The sequence below is a fragment of the Pan troglodytes genome, chromosome 3, assembly GCF_028858775.2.
Source record: "Pan troglodytes isolate AG18354 chromosome 3, NHGRI_mPanTro3-v2.0_pri, whole genome shotgun sequence".
Lineage (NCBI taxonomy): Eukaryota > Metazoa > Chordata > Mammalia > Primates > Hominidae > Pan > Pan troglodytes.
The window spans coordinates 38,934,856-38,960,559 of record NC_072401.2 but is presented as its reverse complement, the minus strand read 5'-3'; the positions used below and the strand labels follow the sequence as shown (position 1 = coordinate 38,960,559).

Sequence of the window (25,704 nt, the reverse complement as noted above, 5' to 3'; positions counted from 1 at the left end):
AATCAAAATGCTAACTACTTTCAAATGCAGAATATTTCCAAAATAAAAGTATGTTTCTTAAATTACAAAAGTCATAACAGGACACTGGGAGATATGTTCCATTATCCCCTCCTCAATTTTGATGTGGTTACAAATATTGTGGTGTCCAAGAAGTGGAAAAAAATCCTTTCCCCTGCTATGTGTAGAACAAAATGCTTTTACTTTTCAGTGTGTGTAGACCTAGATTTCAATGCTGGCACTGTGGCTTGATGGCATATAGACCAGACCTGGGCAAGTTATTTAAGCCCGGTGAGCTTCATTCCCCATTTGTAAGGTTCTGCCTTCCACACAGGATAGTGTGAGGATTAGAAAGCTATCCAGCCACACTTCAATTTTCTTTTCTTTCCTCTGCTTTTCCCTGGCTTTTTCTCCTCGATGCTGCTTCCCCGGAGTCTCAGAAGTTTGAGTCTCTCAAGAAAAGTGTTTATCAAACTTTTAATTTTTTAATTTTTATTTTCTATATTCACCTTATCTTACATAATTTCAAAGTTGTTTTGACCATTGTCCACTGTAAGAAACATGCTTTACTTCATAAACCAGTATATACATTATACACAAATGTACGTATAATGAACATGATCACCCAATTTACAGTACACACTGGGAAAGTTATTATTTTGAAGGTAGCAACCATGCTGGGCCAATAAGAATAAAGCAGGGTGTTCTGGGCAAATTGGGCCACATGTCCCCAAATCACTTGACCTTATGTATTTGGATACATTCTGTTTTCTTGTATTCTAGCTCATTTAAAAAATGCTTTTCAGGACTTATTACATTAATTTTGTAACCCACTAATGAGTCTAAACCAAGCATTTCTGATTACCTCTAGAGAATAACTTGTCTGACTACCAGTATTCTTGGATGCAGAAGTGCTGAAGATGAGCACACACACGTACGGAGAATTTCTGGAGAATTCAGCTGCTCAGAACAAGGTGCATTCCAATTGCCAGAGCTACACTCATTCTAACTCCCTTCATTCATTCTCTACCCATTCTTTCATTCACTGATTTGTCAAATGCTTTGAGCACATGCTGTGTTACCAAATGCTGGGAGCTATCAGACACTGGGTGCTGGGACATAGTTTCTGCCCTTGAGGAGTTCCTGTGTTCTAGTGGGGCTGACACAAAAATAATCATAGGACAGGGAGATGAGTGACACCTTAAAGGTGAACAAAAGGCCTTAGGAACATGGACGAAAGATCCACCAGCCATGCCAGGGAGAAGGAATGGGTTCTGAGGAATAGAGTTAACATTGAAATTGAAGTTCTTGAGCAAGATGTGGATGGACTCGGGGAGTGAGAGGAGCTACTCAAACCGGCCAGCACGCTGCTCAAGGCAGCTCACAAGCCGGTGTACACGATATTTTACTACTAGAGTTAGTATGTATGTGTATCTATTTCTGTTGTTTTTCTCAAACTTAGTTTAAACTTCATGAGCTTATGTCACTTCATGACACCCCCTCTATGTCTATCTCCCCAACCTAGTTGGTTTTTTTTTTTTTTTTTTTTTGAGACAGTTTCACTCTTGTTGCCCAGTCTGGAGTGCAACGGCGCGATCTTGGCTTACTGCAACCACCTCCCAGGTTCAAATGATTCTCCTGCCTCAGCCTCCCGAGCAGCTGGGATTACAGGCGCCCATCACCATGGTCAGCTAATTTTTGTATTTTTAGTAGAGATGGGGTTTCACTATGTTGGTCACGCTGGTCTCGAACTCCTGACCTCGTGATCCGCCCGCCTCGGCCTCCCAAAGTGCTGGGATTACAGGCGTGAGCCACCGCACCCGGCCTCCCCAACCTGGTTTTTTAACATACAGCGAATTGGTGTGAGTTCCGTCTTCTTTCTTCTTTCACCCAACTTATCCAGCTCTCTTTTTCTTCACAGCACTTTTCGTCTTCTAAGTATACTATATAATTGACTTAACTGTGATGTTGACTATCTGTTTCTTCCAGAATGTAAGGAGAAGATTGGTCTGGATTTTTTTTTTTTCTACTGTGGTGTCTCCCGGTTCCTAGAAAGGTGTCTAGTACGTACATAGTAGGTTCCTGATAAATGCCGGGAATGCCTTGAAAGGGTTAGCAAATTTCCATATCCAGGACATAGTTACTATCCTCTCAGGTTGGAAGGAAAGTGTAAAGAAAAATAAAGGCCTACAAAGGATCATTTCTAAAAGCATCCTTTTCCTCTCCCCGCTTCAACAGTACTTATTGGTCATCTGCTCTGGGTTAGCTCTGCTCTGGGATTTCAAGAAGAGCAAAACAGATCCCATCCTATTTTCATGGACGTCTCCTGCCAGAGTGGAAGTAGATGTTAATGAACTATATTATTGAAAATTTGGGATAACTGCTAAAGAAAACAAGTGGAATATTTTATGCTTTTGTTATGAAAGCATGAAATAGCAGCACATGACTTGGCCTGGGAAGTCAGGGAAGTTATTTTTAAGCTGAGTAGAAGTCAACTCAGTGAGAGAAAAGAGTGGGAGAGAGAGCATTCAGGCAGAAGAAATAGAATGACAAAGGTCATGGTATGGGAGAGAGAATGGCTGAGTGTCCCAGGTGTGGTGGGAGCCAGGGTGAGGGAAGAGGGGCTCAGCATCATAGAGGAGGTAGGTCAGGCAGACCGCACAGTTGGACACATGCACCAAGAGGTTGGCCTTTTAGCCAGAGAGCAAAGAGCAGCCATGGGCAGGTTGAGAGCTGGTGAGTGAAGGGATAGTTTTGGTTAAAGCATGGACAGTGGATTGGAGAGTATGGCAGAGAGGATATAGGGAAGCCAGGTAGGAGAGTGCTGCCATGGTCAAAGCAAGATGCGATAGTTGGAGTGGAAATGAAGAGAAATGGGCAGATTAGAGAAATATTTAGGAGTTAGAATTGAAGTTAATGGCTGTCCTGATTCCAAAAAAAAAAAATAGGTGACAGCTTGTCTGTATAAAGTTTTGAATGTGTCTATAAACCAAAATGTAAATAAAGCAGCATCTTGACTTGTTTGTCCTTATTCTCTGTGATATGTCAAAGATATTGGTAAAGAAATAAGCCCAATCTGCAGTAGATCTAGGAGCCTGCCTATGGCTGGTGGGCCTTCTGGGAAGGAAAATGAGAAAATACTATCGGGAAGTCCTAGTGTAATTGAGGGAGAGATAATAAAAGGGTGTGTGTGTGCGCACACTCTGGTTTGGAATCATAGACGCCTGCCTCACCTCTTTTACGCCCTTTCTTCTAGGCCTGCTTCTTTCTTTCAGCATATACTTTTCAGCGTATACCCGTTAAAATCAGTGGTTCTTTATGTTTTATTTATTTATTTATTTATTTATTTATTTATTATTTTATTTATTTTTATCCTTGCCAGCAGGAAGTCAAAAATCAGTGGTTCTTAATGTTCCTTGTCCTCTATCCTGAGAATAATGCACAACCAATAAGCATAGAACATTTTATATTACATGTCAGGGGCCTTGGGACCACAGATTGAGAATCTCGGGACAGCAGAGTTTATAAAAAGGCAATTCATAGACAAAAATACATTTAGTCAATAAATATGTGAAAAGCTGGTCAAGTGCATTAACAACAACAACAACAAAAAGCCAACAGAACCAATCATGAGATAGCATTTTTCATCTCTCAGATTGGCAAAGTTTCCAAGGCTTGATAATCCCCACCTTTGGCCTTTGTGGGCAGAGATGAGCACTCTTGTATAACCCTGGGCGAATATAAAATGAAACAACTTTTTAGAGAGCAATTAGGCAGTAGTTTTCAAAATTTTTAATGCATAGTTTCTTTAACCTACTAATTCAAAGTCTAAGAAACTATCGTTTAGGAAAGCAAACATAGATATCCAAATAGTCAAGGATGTTCATTGCAGCAACAACTAGAAAATTAGGAACTGCTTGAATGACCACCAACAAAGAAATGGTTCAATTAATTTTTAAACATACCCATCCATACAGTGGAATGCTGTGTAGCCAAAAAGAATGAGATCTATCTGTACTGATAATTAAGTGAAAAAGGCAAGTTGCAGACCAACATATGTGGCACAATATATTCTGTATTAGAGAACTCACAAAACATTATTTGTGTTGGACATAAATGCTTTTTATTTATTTATTTATTTTTCAGACGGAGTCTCGCTCTGTCGCCCAGGCTGGAGGGCAGTGGCACAACCTCGGCTCACTGCAATCTCCGCCTCCTGGGTTCACACCATTCTCCTGCCTCAGCCTCCCGAGTAGCTGGGACTACAGGCGCCTGCCACCATGCCTGGCTAATTTTTTGTATTTTTAGTAGAGACGGGGTTTCACCGCGTTAGCCGGGATGGTCTCGATCTCCTGACCTCGTGATCTGCCAGCCTCGGCCTCCCAAAGTGCTGGGATTACAGGCGTGAGCTACCGCACCGGGCCCATAAATGCTTTTGTATATATTTGTATATGCTTAGATAAAATATACGTGGATTTCCCTGAAACTCATAATGAGGATTAACTCTGGGGAGTAGGATTTGGTTGAGGGGATCGAAATATTCTTATTTTAATTTTATGCACTTCTGTACAGTTTGAACTTATTTTAACAGGGTTTACTGCATAACCTTTTTTTCTTAAAAAACAAAGATAACATAGGAGTTTCTGACCTTGAGATTCTTTTCTGCTATAAAGCTCTATTTTAAAATTTGAGCTGGGGGAAGAGGCAAACTGTGAGATGTGCCTCAGTCTCCTCCCCTGATTAAAATAGTTCAGTGACATCCCAGTGTTTTGGTGATCAAGTCCAAACTCCTGAATGTGGCACTGCAGGTTTTCTTGATCTGGCAATGTGTCTGTCTCTTCAGTATCTTCTGCAACCCTCCAACCCATAGACTGTGTTCTCACTGGAACTCACTAGGTTGTGGGGTTCTCCAGGTGCTCTGTCGCCCAGGCTGGAGTGCAGTGGTGCCATCTCGGCTCACTGCAACCTCCTCCTCCTGGGTTTAAGTGATTCTTGTGCCTCAGCCTCCCGAGTAGCTGGGAGGACAGGTGTGCGCCACCAGACCCAGCTAGTTTTTTAGTAGAGATGGAGTATTGCCATGTTGGTCAGGCTGGTCTTGAACTCCTAGCCTTAAGTGATCCGCCTGCCCCGACCTCCCAAAGTGCTGGGATTACAGGCATGAGCCACCGCGCCCGGCCAGGATTCTCCATGACTTCTGACACGCTTTAGCTTTTACAAAGGATGCTCGTGGCCTGTAGTGGCATCCTCAGCTGCCAAGCCTCAGTGTAAGTGTCACCTTATCCAGAAGATCTGGCCCACTCACCTTCTCTACCTGTTTGGGTACAGTGCTGCTCCTAAATGCTCCCAGGTACCCCAGGCGTACCTTGTGTGTTCTATCACTTGTGTCCTCCTGGGTATTAGTCTCCTGTTGCTCCCTAGGTGACAGCCCCCTGAAGGCAGAGGCTGTGCTTTGTGTCTCTGTGCCCTTATTGCATGCATGGCTCACTGCCTGGCCCCAGGAGGCCCTCCCTCAGAAAGCATCCACCCCCGATCCCCACTTCATGGGATCCACTCATTGGCAGCCTCAAAGAAGTAAGAGAGACTGAATTTAAAAGTCCTTGCAAAGGCTGGGTGTGGTGGCTCACGCCTGTAATCCCAGCACTTTGGGAGGCCAAGGCGGGCCGATCACCGGGTCAGGAGATCGAGATCATCCTGGCTAACATGGTGAAACCCCGTCTGTACTAAAAATACAAAAAATTAGCCGAGGGTGGTTGCAGGCGCCTGTAGTCCCATCTACTCGGGAGGCTGAGGCAGGAGAATGGCTTGAACCTGGGAGGCAGAGGTTGCAGTGAGCCGAGATCGTGCCACTGCACTCCAGCCTGGGCGACAGAGCGAGACTCCATTTCAAAGAAAAAAAAAAAAAAAGGCCTTGCAAATGACTTCTTTACATAGAACCTAAATTAAAATTTGGAATCACAAAACACAGCATTTTATAATCTGGAAAGGATTTAGAAGTTATCTAGGGAGGTTGTTTTCAATCAAGAGTTGGTGGACTAGTACAAGTCTGAGGCACAGTTTTCACACTCCAGGGCAAAATGAGAAAAACATGAGCAATGGAGCAGACAAAAAAATAAAAATCAGGATAAATGCATTACATTTAATGATGGTTTCTTATTCAGAGAGTATGTTGCCCTCCTCCCATTTTAAGGTTATTTATAGATGATATGCTAGTATGTGGTGGTGTTGTGTTTTTATTTCCTTGGTAACCCTGCATTAGTTGTTAGTTCCTTCTTGATTTTTTTTTTTTTTTTTAGTTTAATTGGTCTATTAAATCTAAAAGTCTGGAAACCCTAGCTCTTGTGTCTTTACCCTCAGAACTGAGATCCAGAGAGATGATGACTTTGCCCATAGACCAAACAAAGAAATACATGTTTCAGTCCTGTGTCCTCCTGCTATGGTATGTAGTGCAGTTGTGTACTTTAAAAAATATTGTCTATATTTGGTGTGATTGGTTTTCTGTTCAGCATTTTAAATTCAGAAATGAACCAGTCAGTTAACATATTTGTTGTATTGCAATTGGAAACAGTCTTGCTCTCTCAGAAGCGTCTGTAACCATATGGTATTACTGTCTGTCAGTATTTGGTGAGGTTTTAAGAAATGTCAGAGTTCTGAAGTTATATATTAAATATATGTAATGTTATTATTGACTTTGATATGAAAATAAAGACTGTTCTCTTTCAATTTTTGAATGCTTACTAAGTTTGAAGATGCTGTAAGCACCTTAAAAAAGAATTTAAATGACTGAATTTGGCTATTGCTGTAATTCTGCTTTTTAACATCTGAATACTGTTCAACTGAGAAATTCCACTTCTAAGAGCTTATCATAAGAAAATAATGAGAGATACATTATGCAGAGATGTATGTATAAAGCTGTTCATTAAAGCATTTGTGTTAAACATCAGAAATAAATGTCCAATAACAGGAAATTGGTTAAATACATTTTGTTACAGTAACTTAATGAAAAGTACTTTGGTTATTAAAATGGCTGTACAGTGGACCCTTGAGCAACATGGGTTTGAACTCTGCAGGCCCACTTACGCATGGATTTTCTTCCTCCTCTGTTGCCCTTGAGGCAGCAAGACCAACCCCACTTCTTCCTTTTCCTCAGCCTGTTCAACATCAAGACTATGAAGATGACGAGTTTTTTTTAATTTTATTTTTTGAGCGGAGTCTCACTCTATCTCCTAGGCTGGAGTGCAATGAAGTGGTCTTGGCTCACTGCAACCTCAGCCTCCTGAGTAGCTGGGACTACAGGCGCGTGCCACCACACCTAGCTAATTTTTGTATTTTTAGTAGAGATGGGGTTTCGACATGTTGGCCAGGCTGGTCTCAAACTCCTGACCTCGTGATCCACCCACCTTGGCCTCCCAAAGTGCTGGGATTACAGGCGCGGGCCACCGCACTCGGCCAAAGATGAAGACTTTTATGTTGATCCATTGCCACTCAATGAATAGTAAATATATATTCTCTTCTTTATGATTTTCTTTGTAACATTTCATTTTCTCTAGCTTACTTTATTGTAAGAATACAGCATGTAATACATATAACATACAAAATATGTATTAATTGATGGTTTATGTTATTGGTAAGGCTACTGGTCAGCAGTAGGCTGGCAGTAATTAAGTTTTTGGGAAATTGAAAGTTATCTAGAGAATTCTGACTGCGGGATTTGTGCGGGATAGGTACCCCGAATCCCTGTGCTGTTCAAGGGTCAACTGCATTTTTATTTTTTATGTTCTTGTCTAAATTTTCTAATTTTATTTACCACAATTATATTGTACTTATATAACTAAAAAGTGATAAAATTCGACTAGCTCAATGCTTTGTACAAATAATGTTCCTTATTTGTTTTTCATTTGCTTTTTTCAACTTGACATTGTTGATTAATATAATTTGACAGCCAATCAAAGTTCAGTATATGCAGATTCTAAGTTTTAATTTTTTGATTTCACTGTTATATCTTCTATTTTTATGTAGTTTTCCTTTCCTGAGACTGAACTGCTGTAAATCAGCACATAGTCCAACGGGAAGCTGTCATTTTCACTTTCAGCATCGTGCTCTCCTGCAAGTTCTTATTGGAGGTTCTAATTAAGTATCAATAGGGTCAAGCACCATAAACTCAAAGATCTAGAAGACATTTGAAGACGCAATTGTCTAAATATTTCTTTCTTTCTTTTGTTTTTTTTTTGAGATAGAGTCTCACTCTGTCTCCCAGGCTAGAGTGCAGTGGTATGATCTCAGCTCACTGCAACTTCCGCCTCGTGGGTTCAAGTGATTCTCCTGTCTCAGCCTCCCAAGTAGCTGGGATTACAGGCGCACGCCACCACGCCCAGCTAATTTTTGTATTTTTAGTAGAGATGGGGTTTCACTGTGTTGGCCAGGCTGGTTTCGAACTCCCGACTTCAGGTGATCTGCCCGTCTCGGCTTCCCAAAGTGCTGGGATTACAGGCGTGAGACACCATGCCCAGCCAATATTTCTTTTTTTCTCTAGACCCAACTGCATCTTAGCTCAGAGTAGGAATATTGGCCATGGGATTTTCTAGGTTTGCAGCCTGTTGGCCTAAAATCTAGAAAGAATAGCATCCTTAGTATTTCCAGCCCCAAAGTAGTCTTCTTGAAAAAGGAAGATAGTAGGAGCTTGATTATATTGTGACTGTGTATGCCTGTGTATGTGCCCACTTGTGTGTGTGCCAGAGAGGGAGGGAAGGTGAGTTGGAATGGGTAAAGGAGTTTCTGGTATCTTTGGCACTAGGTTAGTTTGCTTTTTTATAGCTCACAATCTCCAATCGTTCTTCCTAGTGTGTCCGGAATTGGTGGGTTCTTGGTCTCACTGATTTCAAGAATGAAGCTGCGGACCCTCGCGGTGAGTGTTACAGTTCTTAAAGGCAGTGTGTCCAGAGTTTGTTCCTACTGATGTGTGGATGTGTTCGGAGTTTCTTCCTTCTGGTGGGTTCGTGGTCTCGCTGGCTCAGGAGTGAAGCTGCAGACCTTCGCGGTGAGTGTTACAGCTCTTAAGGCAGCGCCTCTGGAGTTGTTCATTCCTCCCAGCGGGCTCGTGGTCTCCCTGGGCTCAGGAGTGAAGCTGCAGACCTTCGCGGTGAGTGTTACAACTCATAAAGGCAGCGTGGACCCAAAGAGTGAGAAGTAGCAAGATTTATTGCGAAGAGCGAAAGAACAAAGCTTCCACAATGTGGAAGGAGACCCCAGCAGATTGCCACTGCTGGCTTGGGCAGCCTGCTTTTATTCTCTTATTTGGCCCCCACCCACATCCTGGTGATTGGTAGAGCCCAGTGGTCTGTTTTGACAGGGCGCTGATTGGTGCGTTTACAATCACCGAGCCAGACACAAAGGTTCTCCAGGTCCCCACTAGATTAGCTAGATACAGAGTGTCTATTGGTGCATTCACAAACCCTGAGCTAGACACAGGGTGTTGATTGGTGTGTTTACAAACCTTGAGCTAGAGACAGAATGCCGATTGGTGTATTTACAATCCCTGAGCTAGACACAAAGGTTCTCCACGTCTGCACCAGACTCAGGAGCCCAGCTGGCTTCACCCAGTGGATCCCACACTGCGGCTGCAGGTGAAGCTGCCTGCCAGTCCCTCGCGGTGCGCCTGCACTCCTCAGCCCTTGGGTGGTCGATGGGACTGGGCGCTGTGGAGCAGGAGGTGGCGCTTGCTGGGGAGGCTTCTGCGGCACAGGTGCCCACGGAGGGGGTGGGAGGCTCAGGCATGGCGGGCTGCAGGTCCGGAGCCCTGCCCCTTGGGAAGGCAGCTAAGGCCCCGGGAGAAATCGAGCACAGCGCCGGTGGGTCGGCACTGCTGGGGGACCCAGTACACCCTCCGCAGCCACTGGCTGCTAAGCCCCTCATTGCCTGGGGCCGGCAGGGCCTGCCGGCTGCTCCGAGTGCGGGCCGCCAAGCTCACACCCACCCGGAACTCCAGCTGGCCTGCAAGCGTCGCGTGCAGCCCTGGTTCCCGCTCGCGCCTCTCCCTCCACACCTCCCTGCAAGCTGAGGGAGCCGGCTCTGGCCTTGGCAAGCCCAGAAAGGGGCTCCCACAGTGCAGCGGTGGGCTGAAGGGCTCCTCAAGTGCCGCCAAAGTGGGAGCCCAGGCAGAGGAGGCACCAAGAGCGAGTGAGGGCTCTGAGGACTGCCAGCACGCTGTCACCTCTCACTAGTAGCTATCCTACTTTTAAATAAAGAATTAGGCTGGGCACGGTAGCTCACGCCTGTAATCCCAGCACTTCCGGAGGCCAAGGGGGGTGGATCACCTGAGGTCAGGAATTCGAGACCAGCCTGGCCAACATGGCAAAACTCCATCTCTACTAAGAATACAAAAATTTGCCAGGCATGGTGGCAGGTGCCTGTAATCCCAGCTGCTTGAGAGACTGAGGTGGGAGAATCACTTGAACCCGGGAGGCGAAGGTTGCGGTAAGCCAAGATTGCACCACGGTGCTTCAGCCTGGGCGGCAGAGTGAGACTCTGTTTCAAAAAAAAAAGAAAAGAATTGATTACTTGTTCTACATCTGATTCTCTAGATTGGAAGAGACACTAGGGCAGAACCATGTCTTTCCCTCTCTCCCACTATTTCCCCAGGGCCTTTTGTATATACAGTGAAGATTTCATAAATATTTGTTGAATGAATGCCTGTATGGGTTTTAAAAACCTGTCTTTCCCCTCTTCCTTTTTTTTTTTTTAACCTGGCTAACAGCTTCTGTGGCTGTTGTAGCTTTCTTTCTTCTTCTTGCTACTTCTTAAAGCCATTTCTAGAAGAGAACTACACCTTCAGACTGAAAGAGGTACTTGGCTGCTTCTGCAGCAGAAGGTAGGCCCACCCTCCATCCGTAGTGATCTCAGAAGGGCGGGATCTAGGCCTCAGCCTTGTTTATGGATTGAGGTTTGCTCCTCCTTTTTTTCTAGCTATTCCTATGCTCTAGGTAGTGCTGTGGCAAAAGCCAAGGATCTGTCTCAACGTCTGCAGTAACACAGGGCTGTCCTAAACACAGTTGCCTTTTTAGGAAAACTGATTTGGATGAGAACAACCATCTTTAATTTGTGCAACGTACTGTGTTTTATCATGGGAGAGCATGGTGAAGGCACAGGTTTTTGTTCACTGCTGTTTCCACCCTTAAGGACCGTGTGTGAATGCCTGCTCTGTGAGCCCTCAGAATCTACTGGCCAAATGAGTGCGTGGAGGAAATGTGCTCAGAGCTGCTGTGTGTCATCCTGTGTTTGAAGTGCTCCTGCAGCTATCATTCATCCAGTTAAGAATTTGAAGAAGTGTGTGCACAAAGGTGACACTTCGCTTATCCTTTCCCCAAAATTACAGTTCTAAAATTTTCCTATACAATCCTTCTAAATTGGATGACAGTTGTCCCATTTTCCTTTGCAAGATGTACCAGACTATTAATATTGGTGACCATGGGCTAGGGAGTATGTTCTTGATAAATTTACAAAATCTTCTGATCAACTATAGACTTTAAAAATATAACAAATCAATTTTTTAATAAAATACTCCCTCTCTGTCTCTCTCTCTCTCTCTCTCCATATATATATTTGCTTTTTGTTTTTGTTTTTTTTTTAGACGGAGTCTCACTCTGTTGCCCAGGCTGGAGTGCAGTGGCACAATCTCGGCTCACTGCAACCTCTACCTCCTGGATTCAAGCAGTTTTCCTGCCTCAGCCTCCAGAGTAACAGGGATTACAGGCATACTCCACCTTGCCCTGCTGATTTTGTATTTTTAGTAGAGACAGAGTTTCACCATGTTGGCCAGGCTGGTCTTGAACTCCTGACCTCAAGTGATCCACTGCCTCAGCCTCCCAAAGTGCTGGGATTATAGGCGTGAGCCACTGCGCCTGGCCAAATGCTCTACTTTTTAATCAATGTTTTCCAAAATAGGGATTTTTGCTATGTGCTTTAGAAATTAGAGAACAAATGGTGATAATATATGCTAAACTTAAAATTAGTATGCCTCCTTTTATAGACAACAAGAACTTTGTCACTTCCCAGTTTGTCTTGTCATTCAGGAGGCTCAGAGCTACGATTTGTGCCCACTCGTGCTGCCTATTCTTAACTTTGATTTCCTGAAGCAGCGATTTCATCTCCGTTTCCCCTCATCACCTGTTCTTTTAACTGTTTAAAAACAGCATTACATTTTGTTGCAAGTGGCCTCAAATTCTTTTTGGTAGAAGGGAAATTGTAATTCGTGAGAAGAAAAAAATTTTCCTAACTATTCTCAGGTGTGTTTAAGGGCTGCATTCCATGATGCTATCAGTGCCTTCTTTCAGCTCACAGGATATTGGCCATGTTAATGAGTCTGATGTTGCTAGTATCACAGGCACCGGAAAATATGCACATTATGCTGGAGCATTAGAATGCAACAGAAAGAGCCCTGGGCTTGGAGTATGCAGAACTGGTTCTTGTTACAACTCCTCTTACTAGTGGGGTAAGTTACTTAGCCTCCTTGGACAAGTTACTTAGCCTCTCTGTGCCTCAGTTTCTCTTCTATTGGGTATAAAATCACATGCGGTACCTACTGCAGTGGGTTCTTATGATGTGAAATGACATAATGTATGCCAATGTGTTTTGTAAACATTGCAATTGTCTGCGCTTTTTTTTTTTTTTTTTTTTTTTGAGATGGAGTCTCGCTTTGTTGCCCAGGCTGGAGTGCAGTGGCACGATCTCGGCTCACTGCAACCTCTGCCTTCCAGGTTCAAGTGATTCTCCTGCCTCAGCCTCCCGAGTAGCTGGGATTACAGGTGTGTGCCACCACGCCCAGCTAATTTCTGTATTTTTAGTAGGGACGGGGTTTCACCATGTTGGTCAGGCTGGTCTCGAACTCCTGACCCCGTGATCTGCCCTCCTTGGCCTCCCAAAGCACTGGGATTACAGGCATGAGCCACTGCGCCTAGCCAGTTGTCTGCACTTTCGTGTCCCCCACAAGTCTGTAAGTTCCTCAGAATCAGGGGCTGCATCTTGTTCAGATGTGTGCTCCCAGGGCCTGGTTTTTTGACCTAAAGATGCACTTTAAGAGAAGGTCCTAGGCCGGGCGCAGTGGCTCATGCCTGTAATCCCAGCACTTTGAGAGGCCGAGGCGGGCGGATCACCAGAGGCGGGGAGTTTGAGATCAGCCTGGCTAACATGGTGAAACCCCGTCTCTACTAAATACACAGAATTAGCTGGGCGTGGTGTTGCATGCCTGTAATCCCAGCTACTCGGGAGGCTGAGGCAGGAGAATCACTTGAACCCAAGAGGTGGAGGTTGCAGTGAGCCGGGATTGAGCTACTGCACTCCAGCCTGGGTGACAGTGAGACTCAGACTCCAACCAAAAAAAAAAAAAGTTCCTAAATGTAGCTGACACTGTTACTCATTGTTTTCTTGCAGAAAAGCCCACTGGTGTTTGTTTATTAACAAACCAAGTCATTGTTCAGCTGGGTTTCATTGAGTGCCTTCTGTGTGCTTTCTTTTGCCCCTGGGGTGTTCAGCTGAGAAAGAAGTATGGATGATAAGCAAAGAAAAATGGAAACCCACACATTATAGATTCATATGTGTCTGAGGTCACAAAATGGTGACTTAAGGGAAAAAATCTGCTTCTAGACGTGCTTTCTTTGGCTCAAACACTAATTTTTAAAAATGTAAACCAACAATTTAAAATGCAGAAATTTGGATTTTGCTTTCTCTTGAAAATGTGCAGAGCTGGTCACACCAAGTCAGGCCCTCCATGGAGACAACAGAACAGTGCAGCACAGCTGCAGCCACTTCAGGGATGCCCTCACTTGCTTACCACGGGGGTGGCCCCGTCCCTCCTCATCCTCTCCTGAACACCAAGGCAGATAGGAAGTGCCATTATCATCACATTTGTTATGCTTGCACTTAGGTAGCATTTATTGCATACCAGGCACTAGTCTGAGCACTTTGGTTAACTATCATCCATCCGTCTATCTGTCTATCTGTCTTTGTATGTATCTATCTCTGTGTCTATCTACCTATCTATCTATCCATCCATCCATCCATCCTTCCATCTGTCTGCCTAGCTACCTACCTATCTATCTATCTTAAAGGTAAGGAAGGCTGGGTGTGGTAGCTCACGCCTTAATCCGAGCACTTCTGAAAGCCAGGTGGGTGGATTGTTTGAGTCCAGGAGTTCCAGCAGCCTGGCCAACATGGCAAAACTGTGTCTTTACAAAAACCACAAAAAATTAGCCAGGTGTGGTGGTACATGCCTGTAATCCCAGCTACTTGGGAGGCTGAAGTGGGAGGATCACTTGAGCCTAGGAGATCAAGGCTGCAGTGAGCTGTGCTGAGGCCACTGCACACCAGCCTGGCCAACAGAGCAAGAACTTGTTTCAAAGAAAAAATAAATAGGCTGGGTGTGGTGACTCATGCCTATAATCCCAGCACTTTGGAAGGCCAAGCTGGATGGATCACCTGAGGTCAGGAGTTTGAGACCAGCCTGACCAACATGGTGAAACCCTATGTCTACTAAAAATAGAAAAATTAGCCGGGTGTGGTGGCACGTGCCTGTGGTTCCAGCTACTTGGGAGGCTGAGGCAGGAGAATTGCCTCAATTCTCAGGAGGTGGAGGTTGCAGTGAGCCAAGATTGCACCACTGCGCTCCAGCCTGGGTGACAGAGTAAGACTCTGTCTCAATAAATAAATAAATAAAAATAAAGGTAAGGAAAGTGAGGCACAGTTAGTGTGTGGTGGTCCGGGATTCAAACCCTGGCTAACTAGTTCTCCAAGTTCTTGCTCTTAATCACTCAGCTATATCAAATCTCAGTACTCCTGTTGTGGGGAAGATATGAAGCATCAAGCCTAAAGAAATGTAAACTTGTACCTGAGTCTCTTTTCCAGGACACCGTGTTCTGTTTAATTAGAGAGGGAGTCATAAACGAAGTGATTTTGTAGAATTTTTTTTTTTTTTTTTTTTGAGATGGAGTCTTGCTCTGTCGCCCAGGGTGGAGTCCAGTGGCATGATCTCGGCTCACTGCAACCTCCACTTCCTGGGTTCAAGCGATTCTCCCGCTTTAGCCTCCTGAGGAGCTGGGACTACAGGTGCCCGCCACTGCAACTGGCTAATTTTTATATTTTTAAGTAGAGACGGGTTTTCACCATGTTGGCCAGGCTGGTCTCAAACTTCTGACCTCAGGTGATCCGCCTGACTTGGCCTCTCAAAGTGTTAGGTGTTTACAGGCATGAGCCACTGCGCCTGGCCTGATTTTGTAGAATTGTAAAGATAGAGTCCAGGCCTGTTAAACACACCATGCAGAAACCTCTTTGGAGATCCAGGGGTAGCACACATTGAGAGAAAGCAAGGTTAACTTCCCCGAAGACGGGTGCAAACAGAAGATAAACAGGAGGTGAGGTGCTGCAGCGGAGACCCATGACTTGTAGCTTGGATCAGATACCTGAGGAAAGTAGACTGACCTGGGTGTGTTAGGGAGGGCGGCAATAAGGCTGAAGTCCTGTTTGACCAAGGTGATGTGGGCTGAATCGGCATCCTTACAGGAGGCCTGCTGAACTTCATTCATTGCTTTCACAATATAAGAAAGTCAATTTTGTAACACAGGTGTCCCTATAATACTGGCCTGACTGTTTACTTCTGCTTCAGTCCCTGAGCATATGAGCAAATACTTCAGGCACTATAACGAGCAGAAACTTGAGACAGAGCTTATCTTGTAATGCTGGGTCTTGCATCATATCCAGGGTGTGGTGTTACTTTAGAAGGCAAGTTAAATAATTACGTGTTTTCAGATTGAGCAAACAGTGCATGTGCTCTGAGAAGGCTAAGGATTCATACTCTGAGAGCCCAGTAAATTAACTTATTCAGTGGGATGGTAGGCTCAGTACCTGGGTATGTCAAATGGTCTCAATATATTACATATAAAAACATACACACACATGCATATACATACATACACATATGTGTGTGTACATAGATATGCATGTGTACATATAGATATATACATATGCATGTGTATGTATAGATATATACATATGCTTATGTTAAATATTTATGTATCACCTTGTATATAATCATACTTACTTACAAAACAGCCCGGAAAAGCTTGGAGATGTTAAGTGAATCAATTAAAGCTAATTCAGGCAAGCCTCAGTCATTGACCCACCCAATGTGTACTGTCTTTATGACATGTGATATATTTAGTACAGTACTTTGTGTTTTTGATGTTCCCTAACAACATAATAAAGTAAAAAAATTAATGTTGAAAAACATTAGGGTCACCCTAAACTGCCTTCTTTAGAAAATACAAATGTGACATTCTTTCATTAGTTACGTTATTCTCTTATTCTATTGTTATTAATTCGTTACATTCTTTTAAATAGCTACATTTTTTATTCTCTTATTCTTTCTTTCTCTTGGACAGAGAGATTGGAACTGTGTCTAACTCTGTCATGTAGTAACTATTGTCATGTAGTAAATGTTCATAAGCATCAGTAGTGATGATCTGCAGCCCCACCCCTGCCTGGTCTCTGTTTCCTTGGTTTATTGCTCTTAGATAATTTCTTCCTTTTTCTATTTTTGCATTTTCAAGAACAATGCAAGGCATGATAGTTATCTGATTCAGGACTTTTAAAACACACTTGAAATATGACAATTGCTTGTTATTCTAGCTCGATAACAAATCTAAGGGCAAGCTATTGAGCACTGATTTGTCCTTTTCTTCCTCATTCCAGCTGCTATGGACCTAAAGTGGAGGGCTTTGAAATTTCCTGCTTAATTGGGCTGCATGTCATTGCCGTCCTTAGAAGTTGCTCCGGGATGCAGGTGCTGGTTTCTTGGATCTCCTTTGCTGGAATTTTGCATGTCTTGTTTTGTTGTTGTACCAGCTTTGTGGATCAGCCAACATCCTTGGCTTGCCCTGTGGGGAGTGGGGTGGGACACATCTTGGATTGCTCTATTCCAGGGATGTCCAACCTTTTGGCTTCCCTAGGCCACATTGGAAGAAGAAGAATTGTCTTGGGCTACACATAAAATACACTATCACTAAAATAGCTGATGAGCTAAAAAAAAAATCGCAACAAAATCTCATAATGTTTTAAGAAAGTTGATGAAGTTGTATTGGGCCACATTCAAAGCTGTCCTGGGCCACATGCAGGCTGAGGGCTGTGGATTGAATAAACTTGCTCTATTCCCTTTGCAGTAGATGCCATCTGAGTATGGGTCTCCTTTGCTTGGGTCATTCACATGTTCTGGACTTTTTATGCTCCTTTTGGAAGGTCCTCAAAGGTCTGCATAAAGACTTTTGGTGCACTTAAAGCTATGCTAGCAGAAGCGTGAAATCACCTCCCAAAGGAAGTGGGTCCTGCCTCCTCAGAACCAGAAAAGGGAAGGCCATAACTGGAGCAGTAACCTACCGCAGCCAAGTCTCAGTTTCCTCATCTGTAAAGTGTGAGAGTCAGGCAAAATTGCCTCCAAGATCCTTTTCTGCTCGAATATTCATTGAGCCAAAGAAGGTTAAGAACACATATAAATTGAGAATTCTGTAATTTTAAGATTCATCTGGAAAAATGGCACCCTGGCACCAGCCATCAGGACTAAGATGGAGAGTTTGCAGTCAAATGAAATTAAGGTTGAACCCAGTTCTGCCAGTTCCTTGCTCCATAACCCCTAGAAAATTACTTCTGTCTGAGCCTTGGGATTCTCTGTCTCTTTTTTATTTATTTATTTATTTATTTTTGAGACAGAGTCTCGCTTTGTCGCCCAGGCTGGAGTGCAGTGGTGCGATCTGGGCTCACTGCAACCTCTGCCTCCTGGGTTGAAGTGACTCTCATGTTTCAGCCTCCCCAGTAGCTGGGATTTCAGGCACGCGCCACCATGCCCGGCTACTTTTTTGTATTTTTAGTAGAGATGGGTTTTTGCCATGTTGGCCAGGCTGGTATTGAACTCCTGACCTCAAGTGGTCCGTCCTCCTTGGCCTCCTAGAGTGCTGGGATTATAGGTATGAGACACGGCACTTGGCTGGGATTCCCTCTTTAAAATGGAAATACTGCTATCTACAGAGCAGCACTGTTGTAAAGATTTAGTACATGTTCATAATACATTTGAGGTGCTACAAGCCTAGCTGGCACATAGCAGTCATTCTGAAAATGGCAAAAGTTACTAGGATGACAGTAATCTTATGATTACTTGTGGCTACATGGTTTTTGGACTAGCTAAGGGTTTGAAATAGATGCGATCTAAGGAAGATGACATATGCAGAATTCTTTGAAGTTAAAGCAAGGCTGAGAATGACTTTGAGGGTAGAGCAGCTACTGAAATAAATGATGCAAAGGATGTGATTTTAAAAATTCAGATGAGAGTCTGGGCACGGTGGCTCACGCCTATAATTCTAGCACTTTGGGAGGCCAAGGTGGGTGGATCACCTGAGGTCAGGAGTTCGAGATCAGCCTGGCCAACATGGTGAAACCCCATCTCTATAAAAATACAAAAATTAGCCAGGCATGATGGTGGGTGCCTGTAATCCCAGCTACTTGGGAGGCTGAGGCAGGAGAATCACTTGAACCTGGGAGGCAGAGGTTGCAGTGAGCCAAGATTGCGCCATTGCAATCCAACCTGGGTGACAGATTGAGACTCTGTCTCAAAAAAAAAAAAAAAAATTCAGTTGAGGGGCTCTGATGGGCAAGATAATTTATTCATTTATTACCCATGTATACACTTGTAATAGTGTCAATATTTTGATGAGAAAATCTCATTATCAGTTTTGTGCCTTGTCCATGATTTATCTCCTGGATATAGTCATTTTTTGTATTCAATGATGGTGATTGGCCAGGCATGGTGGCTCATGCCTATAATCCCAGCACTTTAGGAGGCTGAGATGGGGGGACCGCTAGAGCCCAGGAGTTGGAGACCAAGTTGGGCAACATAGTGAGACCCCTGTCTCAAAAAAAAAAAAAATTAGCTGATGTGCATGCACCTGTATCCTCTCAGCTCCTCAGGAGGCAGAGGCAAGAGGATCACTTGAGCCGAGAAGTTTGAGGCTGCAATGAGCTATGATTGTGCCACTGCACTCCAGCCTGGGTGACAGTGAGACTGTTTTTTATGTGTTTTTTTTTTTTGAAAAAAGATGGTATATTGATGACATATTGTCTCAGTCCATTTTGCATTGCTACTCAATATCTGAGGCTGGGTAATGTATATATATATAGAGAGAGAGAGAGACAGACAGAGACAGAGAGAGAAAGAGAGAGGTTTATTTGGCTCATGGTTCTGTAGGCTGTATCAGAAGCATGGCACCTGTATCTGCTCTCATGAGGGCTTTAGGAAGCTTCCACTCATGGAAGAAGGTGAAGAGGAGCTGGAGTGCGCAGATCACATGGCAAGAGGAGGAGCAAGAGAGAGAGAAGGGAGTTGCCAGACTGTTTTTTAACAATCAGATCTGGAGGGAACTAATAGAGGGAGAAGTCATTCATTACCAAGAGAAAGGCACCAAGCCAAGATTCACGTTTGGGCCCCATGACCCAAACACCTCCCACCAGGCCCCACCTCCAAACACTGGGGATCAGATTTCAACATGAAATTTGAAGGGAACAAATGTCCAAACGATATCACATATGGTTACTTTTGTTATCCATATAGAGACGAATGTATCTGAAAAGACCAACCCAGGATAAGCAGTTCTTTTTTCCAATACTCAAATATGAAGTTTGGCTTTATTTTGCAGCTACTATCAGTGTTTATTACACCCGTCAAGTTTATTGTTTCTGCAAATATCTGGACTCCTACCTTAGTTTAGATCTTCTTTACCTGGGCTCTCTCCTAGGAGATGTTTCATGTCCTCGAAATTCTTTGCAGAATTGCTTGTATATGAGCATATTTGTATTTTGGAAGAATGCCGGCCAGAGAAAAGGGATAAGACTCAAAACAACAACAACAACGACACACAAAAAAGCCAAGAACTGCTGCTGAAAGTGTCCCAGACTAGGGAAGAATAAAAATGATGTCACAAGATGGAAAGATGGCATAACACAGGCACAGGGAGGTCCCTAAGTACCCATCTACTTCTGCAGCTTTCATACAACTTCCACATATTCTGCTCCCTCTAACACACAACGTAATGGTTAAGTCTCTTTGGCAAGGTTTTCACGGTTTCAGATAGCTCTTTATGACATAACCCAGGGTCTGGTTGAATGGTCTGGAGGATCACTGGTGAGTGGATGTGGAGACTTTGCGTGTTTCCCTTTGTCCCTAGAAAGGGCACTTTTGCTGTTTTACAGGAAGCCTAAAGTGTCAGAGAGTAAAGTTTCCAGGGAAATAAATGAAAATTGATTGGCCGGGCGCAGTGGTCACGCCTGTAATCCCAGCACTCTGGGAGGCCAAGATGGGTGGATCACAAGGTCAAGAGCTCGAGACCATCCTGGCCAACGTGGTGAAACTCCGTCTCTACTAAAAAAAACACAAAAATTAGCCGGGCATGGTGGCATGTGCCTGTAGTCCCAGCTACTCAGGTGGCTGAGGCAGGAGAATTGCTTGAACCTGGGAGGCAGAGGTTGCAGTGAGCCGAGATTGCGCCACTGCACTCCAGCCTGATAACAGAGAGAGACTCCATCCCCCCCCGCAAAAAAAAAAAGAAAATTGATTTTGACACCAACAACCTAAAAGTGTAAAGTAGAAGTGGCAGGAAGAGATTAAAAAAAAGAAAGAAGGAAAAGTGCTTGTTTTCCAGGTTTCATTTGCAAAGAGAATAAGTCCTTTGTGTCTGGCTTTGCCTAAAGGCCAGCAGGGGCCCCAGGGCCACACCCTAATGTGGTTTTGGCTCCATTCACTCTCTTCCTGCTCCTTTTTCCTCCTCCTCCTCCTCCCTCTCTCATGCACACACACACATACACACACACACACACACTCATCTTTAAAAGGCACAACCAGGGCTGGGCGCAATAGCTCACGCCTGTAATCCCAGCACTTTGGGAGACCAAGACAGGTGGATCCCTTGAGGTCAGGAGTTCGAGACCAGCCTGATCAACATGGTGAAACCCCGTCTCTACTAAAAATACAAAAATTAGCTGGGTGTGGTAGCACGCACCTGAAGTCCCAGCAACTTGGGAGGCTGAGGCAGGAGAATCGCTTGAACCCAAAAGTGGAGGTTGCAGTGAGCTGAGATTGGGCCACTGCACTCCAGCCTGGGTGACAGAGTGAGATGCTGTCTCAAATGAAAAAAAAATAATAATAAAAGGCACAACCTTTATTATATCCCTAGTGTCAGGATGTGGAACATCTTAAGGAGATGTTGACTATCATAAATCTAGACTGGGAAAGGAAGTGGATTTTAGATGAACCTGATTTAAAAATACAAAACTTCTCTCTTTTTTTTTGAGACGGAGGTTCACTCTTGTTGCCCAGGCTGGAGTGCAATGGCGCGATCTCGGCTCGCTGCAACCTCCACCTCTCGGATTCAAACAATTCTCCTGCCTCAGCCTCCCAACCAGCTGGGATTACAGGCATGTGCCACCACGCCCAGCTAGTTTTATATTTTTAGTAGTGACGAGGTTTCTCCATGTTGGTCAGGCTGGTCTCGAACTCCTGACTTCAGGTGATCTGCCTGCCTTGGCCTCCCAAAGTGTTGGAATTACAGGCATGAGCCACCGCGCCCGGTCAAAACTTCTCTTTTAAAAAGGGAAAAAGATAAATAAATAAATAGAATTTGCTGAGCCTCTGTTGAATCCAAAGCTACTATTAGTCTACGAGGCAGTCAAAAACACAAAGTTCATTCATTCAAAAAATTATTCTGTAATGCATGTTGGACATGGAGGTCTGGAAGTTTACCTTCTGGTCTGGGAGACAGATCTCACTTACATGAAACAACTAAGGAGTAATCCGGTACAATCAGAGAAGGGGAAGTCAGAAGAATACATCAGATCATCAACAGACAAATATCCAATGTCCATCCATAGGAGGAATGGCTAGATGAAAGTGGTGGTTTCAAATGGTGGAATATTATTCAGCATTCAGAAGTAATCAACTAAATCTATGTGTAGTTACATGGATAGGTCTCAAAAATTATTTAGTGACTAAAGCAACTTTTAGGATATGTACACCATTATACAAAATATGTTTTATAAACCCACACATAATATTATTTTTAGTATGTGTGTCTGTGTTTCCTTTTAAAGCTCTGGAAGAAAACACATTGAATTCATGATCATGGTTAACCTTTGGAGAGAGAGAGGAGACCAGGATGAAGGAGCCAGTCGAAGGTATCCTTAGTTTGACGTGTTTTGTGTTGGTTTTGTATTTGGTGTTTTACTCTGGTGACTAGGAGTCTGGAAACCCAGTTTTCTTCTGCAGAAAGCAGTTGAGGATTTTGTAAATATCCTGCCTTCTTCTAATAGACCACATGACTTCCTGGTAGTCAGAGGTCCAGAGAGCTGGGTCTTTCCATTTTTTGAAGTTTCCAGCATAGTAAAAAATGAAGAAAGCCAAAAGAATGTTACAGCCAGCACAGGCACAGTATATTTTTAATGTTTATATTTAACTGTTAAAGTTGTGTGATGAATCCTTCCCCTTGACTCTTGTTGGCATGTCTGTATGAGACCATCCAAAGACTACATTTTATACCTTGAGCCAATGGTCGGCCCGCTCACTCCTCCAAGTGGCCCTGCTGCTGGCCCCAAGGAATCAGAAAAAGGCCTTGTATAAAACAGGCTGGCTGACTGGTGATGGGAGGGTGATAGAGGCATGTTCTAGTGCCTTCAGCTCTTTCCCCAGGGTGTAAATTCACTCCTAGGCCTGACAGTTGGATCTAGAACTTCTCTCCTGCAAAATGGGTTTATTTCAGAACTATGTGCTGTTCTACAACAATGAATGGAAAAATTTTTTACCTTCCTAACCATCCTCCCCGCCCTCAATTCAGGGCATTTAAGGTCAAACAGGCTTTTAATACACACACTGTGCCCGCTCCACCCAACTCTCCCTCCCACCATGCCCAAGGAGAGAATTTGGGCCAAATGTATCACTACAGTTTAATAGACCTGTAAAATGTCCAACCATTTTATTTTTGGAGCAGGAAATGTTCATCCTGAGAAAAAGTTGCAAAGGGACATAAATATTAAAAGTATGCATCTATTTCACTTTATAGAAGGGAAATGGATCTCGTTTTAAAGTCTTTATGTCTGTACTTGGCGACATTTTTGCATAAATATGTAGAGAATTAATAGCTTCAGCCAATTACGAACACACTTTTGAGATGTTTTAAAGAAGTCTGTCCCTCCAGTCTACCTCTTTTTAATATTAAGAGTTTTATATAAAGTGTTCTCATTATGAAAGCGCTAACTTGTCATTTGAAAGAATAGATTCATCTCAACAAATACACTCCAAAGTGAACCAAATGCTAATGCACATTTTATTGGATGAAAAGACAAACAACATAATTATACTTGAATTTCAGGGAATCAAAAGTAGTACAACAGCGTGTGCACCAGACTCCAGGGCAGGGTTCGTAAGTTAGCCATACACATGCTCATTTTTCCAAGCTGGGGAAGTTTGCTAAAATGAGCTGAGGGCTACTTCACCAGACTGACAAAAAGGAAAATGTCTATCAGTTTTTCTTTTGTTCTCTCTAGATCCTGTTCAAGTGTACACTGAGCCAGCAGGTTCACCAGAAAGCTATTGAGCGTTTGCTGGAACACATTATGCAGGGTGAATTTCTTCTGGAATGTTGCCAAGGATTTTTTATGCTTCTGTGGCAGGCATTTCTTGAACATTGTCATTTAGCCAAGCAAAGAAGATTTTCTTAAAGGATAGAAAATGTTTAAAAATTTTTGTTTGTTTGAAGATAGGTTAAATGGCTATATGATCTCAGGATAAGACAGAGAAAATCACTTATTCCTGTAAGTGATCTGATTAGGTTAGTGATGTTTTGCCTTTAAACAGATTCATCATTATTCCTAAAGTATTGCTATATTAATACTGTCTTCTAGAAAGTATCCACCAGTGCCTACTTTTCTTTGATATCATTAGCTGTTTTTCGAAACTGAATTTGCTCTTCAGAGATTTCTCATATGTTTGCGTATAAGGAACTACTGGTAATAGCCAAGAAAATTTGGAGGTGCAGAGAACATGCTGAAACAGAATTTTTCACTTTCAATTCTAGAACTATGCCATAAAAAAAAAGGAAAATGTAAAAATGTCTTTATATTAGAGCAGATATTTTTAAAGTATTGCAAATTCAATGATAAATTCTAAGGTTAAAATTGGACACATAAAAAATACAATATATAAATATCTCCCCAGAAATTATTATCTAATGAATAGTAAAAGCTGACTAAAACCATGTCATTTTAACAAGGGTTTAAATAGTACCAAGATTCTCATCATATGCTCTGGGATACCCAGTGATGTACAAGGGTTCTCTCTAAACATGGGGAGGAAAAATTCCAAATATAAAGATTTAAATCTTGTCTTTGCCATTCACTAGCTGTGTGATCTTGGGTAAGTTACCTGGTTTCTCTGAGTTTCAGTGTCATCTGTAAAACAGGAATAATAATACCTAGCTCAGAGGCGGGCGTGGTGGCTCACGCCTGTAATCCCAGCACTTTGGGAGGCCAAGGCAGGTGGATCACTAGGTCAGGAGTTTGAGACCAGCCTGGCCAAGATGGTGAAATCCCGTCTCTACTTAAAAAAAAAAAAAAACAGCCAGGCATGGTGGCAGGCGCCTGTGATCCCAGCTACTCAGGAGGCTGAGGCAGGAGAATCACTTGAACCTGGGAGGCGGAGGTTGCAGTGAGCTGAGATCTCGCCACTGCACTCCAGCCTGGGCAATAGAGTGAGACTCCGCCTCAAATAAATAGGTAAATAAATAAATAAATAAAAGTAAATAAATAAATAAATAAATAAATAATAATACCTAGCTCATGGGGCTGCTGTGGGTGTTTGTAAAGTATCTCAGTGGTGCCTACATATTGTAAAGGCTTATGAATATATTAGTTCCTTTCTCAACTTCCTCAATTCATTCCACCACTACAAGTCAATCTAGAGATTAAAATAGGCAAAACTGTGATCTACGTTAGGATGGGGTTGTTTGAGTGGTGGTTTATTTCTGACTGCTTCATTTTATGCTTGTATTTTAAATACACAAGTTTTTGTAAACATTCCTAAAACAAAACAGATCTGTTTTTATTTTGAAGAAGATCAGACTGATTCTGATATAATGTTTGGAGAACTAAATTATACACAGAATTTTGTCTCTGAAGAGTTAACTCTATCATGAAAATGCACTCAGTGAAAAGCAAACATCATGCCACCTTTCCATACACGGTATTATGTGTATTTGAATGAACGCATATGGAAAAACATGGCAATTCTTCTTTTATGCCTAAATCCTGTGGAATTTGCCGCCTCCTGTATTTAAGTTTGGGCTGTGATGGTAAACTTGGTTCCTTTCAACTGAGTGTTGTTATGTCTTTGGCACATTCCCACAGCCTAACCTCCCGTCTGTAACCTGCACCTGCAGTTCACAGGATTCAGCTCGGAGAGCTCCGTACTTCCGGGCCACTCAGGTACTTGTTAGTGCAGACTGTAAGTTTCTACCCCACAGTTTCTCCACCAGTTTAGATACTGCAAACATTTGGGTTTTGCAGTTTCTGCAATTTTTGTTTGGGTTCTTTAAAAACAGCTCTTCCCCCACCCCTAGCACACCACCATCTCTCCAAGGC

General features: G+C 43.2%; 2 protein-coding genes across 16 annotated transcripts in view; both read left to right on the top strand.

Moving 5' to 3' along the window:
* The window catches only part of LOC134809784 (putative uncharacterized protein FLJ13197), a 29,527-nt gene extending 27,865 nt beyond the window's left edge, over positions 1-1,662 (top strand). The window contains exons 2-3 of the mRNA XM_063808708.1: positions 869-971; positions 1,555-1,662. Coding sequence (XP_063664778.1) covers positions 869-915 — 47 coding nt within the window. The 3' untranslated portion in view covers positions 916-971; positions 1,555-1,662. The remainder of the gene's footprint in view (positions 1-868; positions 972-1,554) is intronic.
* LOC134809783 (uncharacterized) overlaps positions 1-25,704 on the top strand; it is a 76,368-nt gene that overhangs the window by 34,144 nt on the left and 16,520 nt on the right. For 6 of the 15 annotated variants that reach the window (XM_063808699.1, XM_063808696.1, XM_063808697.1 and 3 more), the window contains exons 2-8: positions 6,352-6,433; positions 8,836-8,899; positions 11,170-11,330; positions 11,621-12,481; positions 16,732-16,822; positions 22,165-22,248; positions 23,614-25,548. In XM_063808699.1, coding sequence (XP_063664769.1) covers positions 6,352-6,433; positions 8,836-8,899; positions 11,170-11,222 — 199 coding nt within the window. In that variant the 3' untranslated portion in view covers positions 11,223-11,330; positions 11,621-12,481; positions 16,732-16,822; positions 22,165-22,248; positions 23,614-25,548. The remainder of the gene's footprint in view (positions 1-6,351; positions 6,434-8,835; positions 8,900-11,169; positions 11,331-11,620; positions 12,482-16,731; positions 16,823-22,164; positions 22,249-23,613; positions 25,549-25,704) is intronic. The other 9 variants (XM_063808703.1, XM_063808704.1, XM_063808702.1 and 6 more) reach the window with 7 other exon arrangements.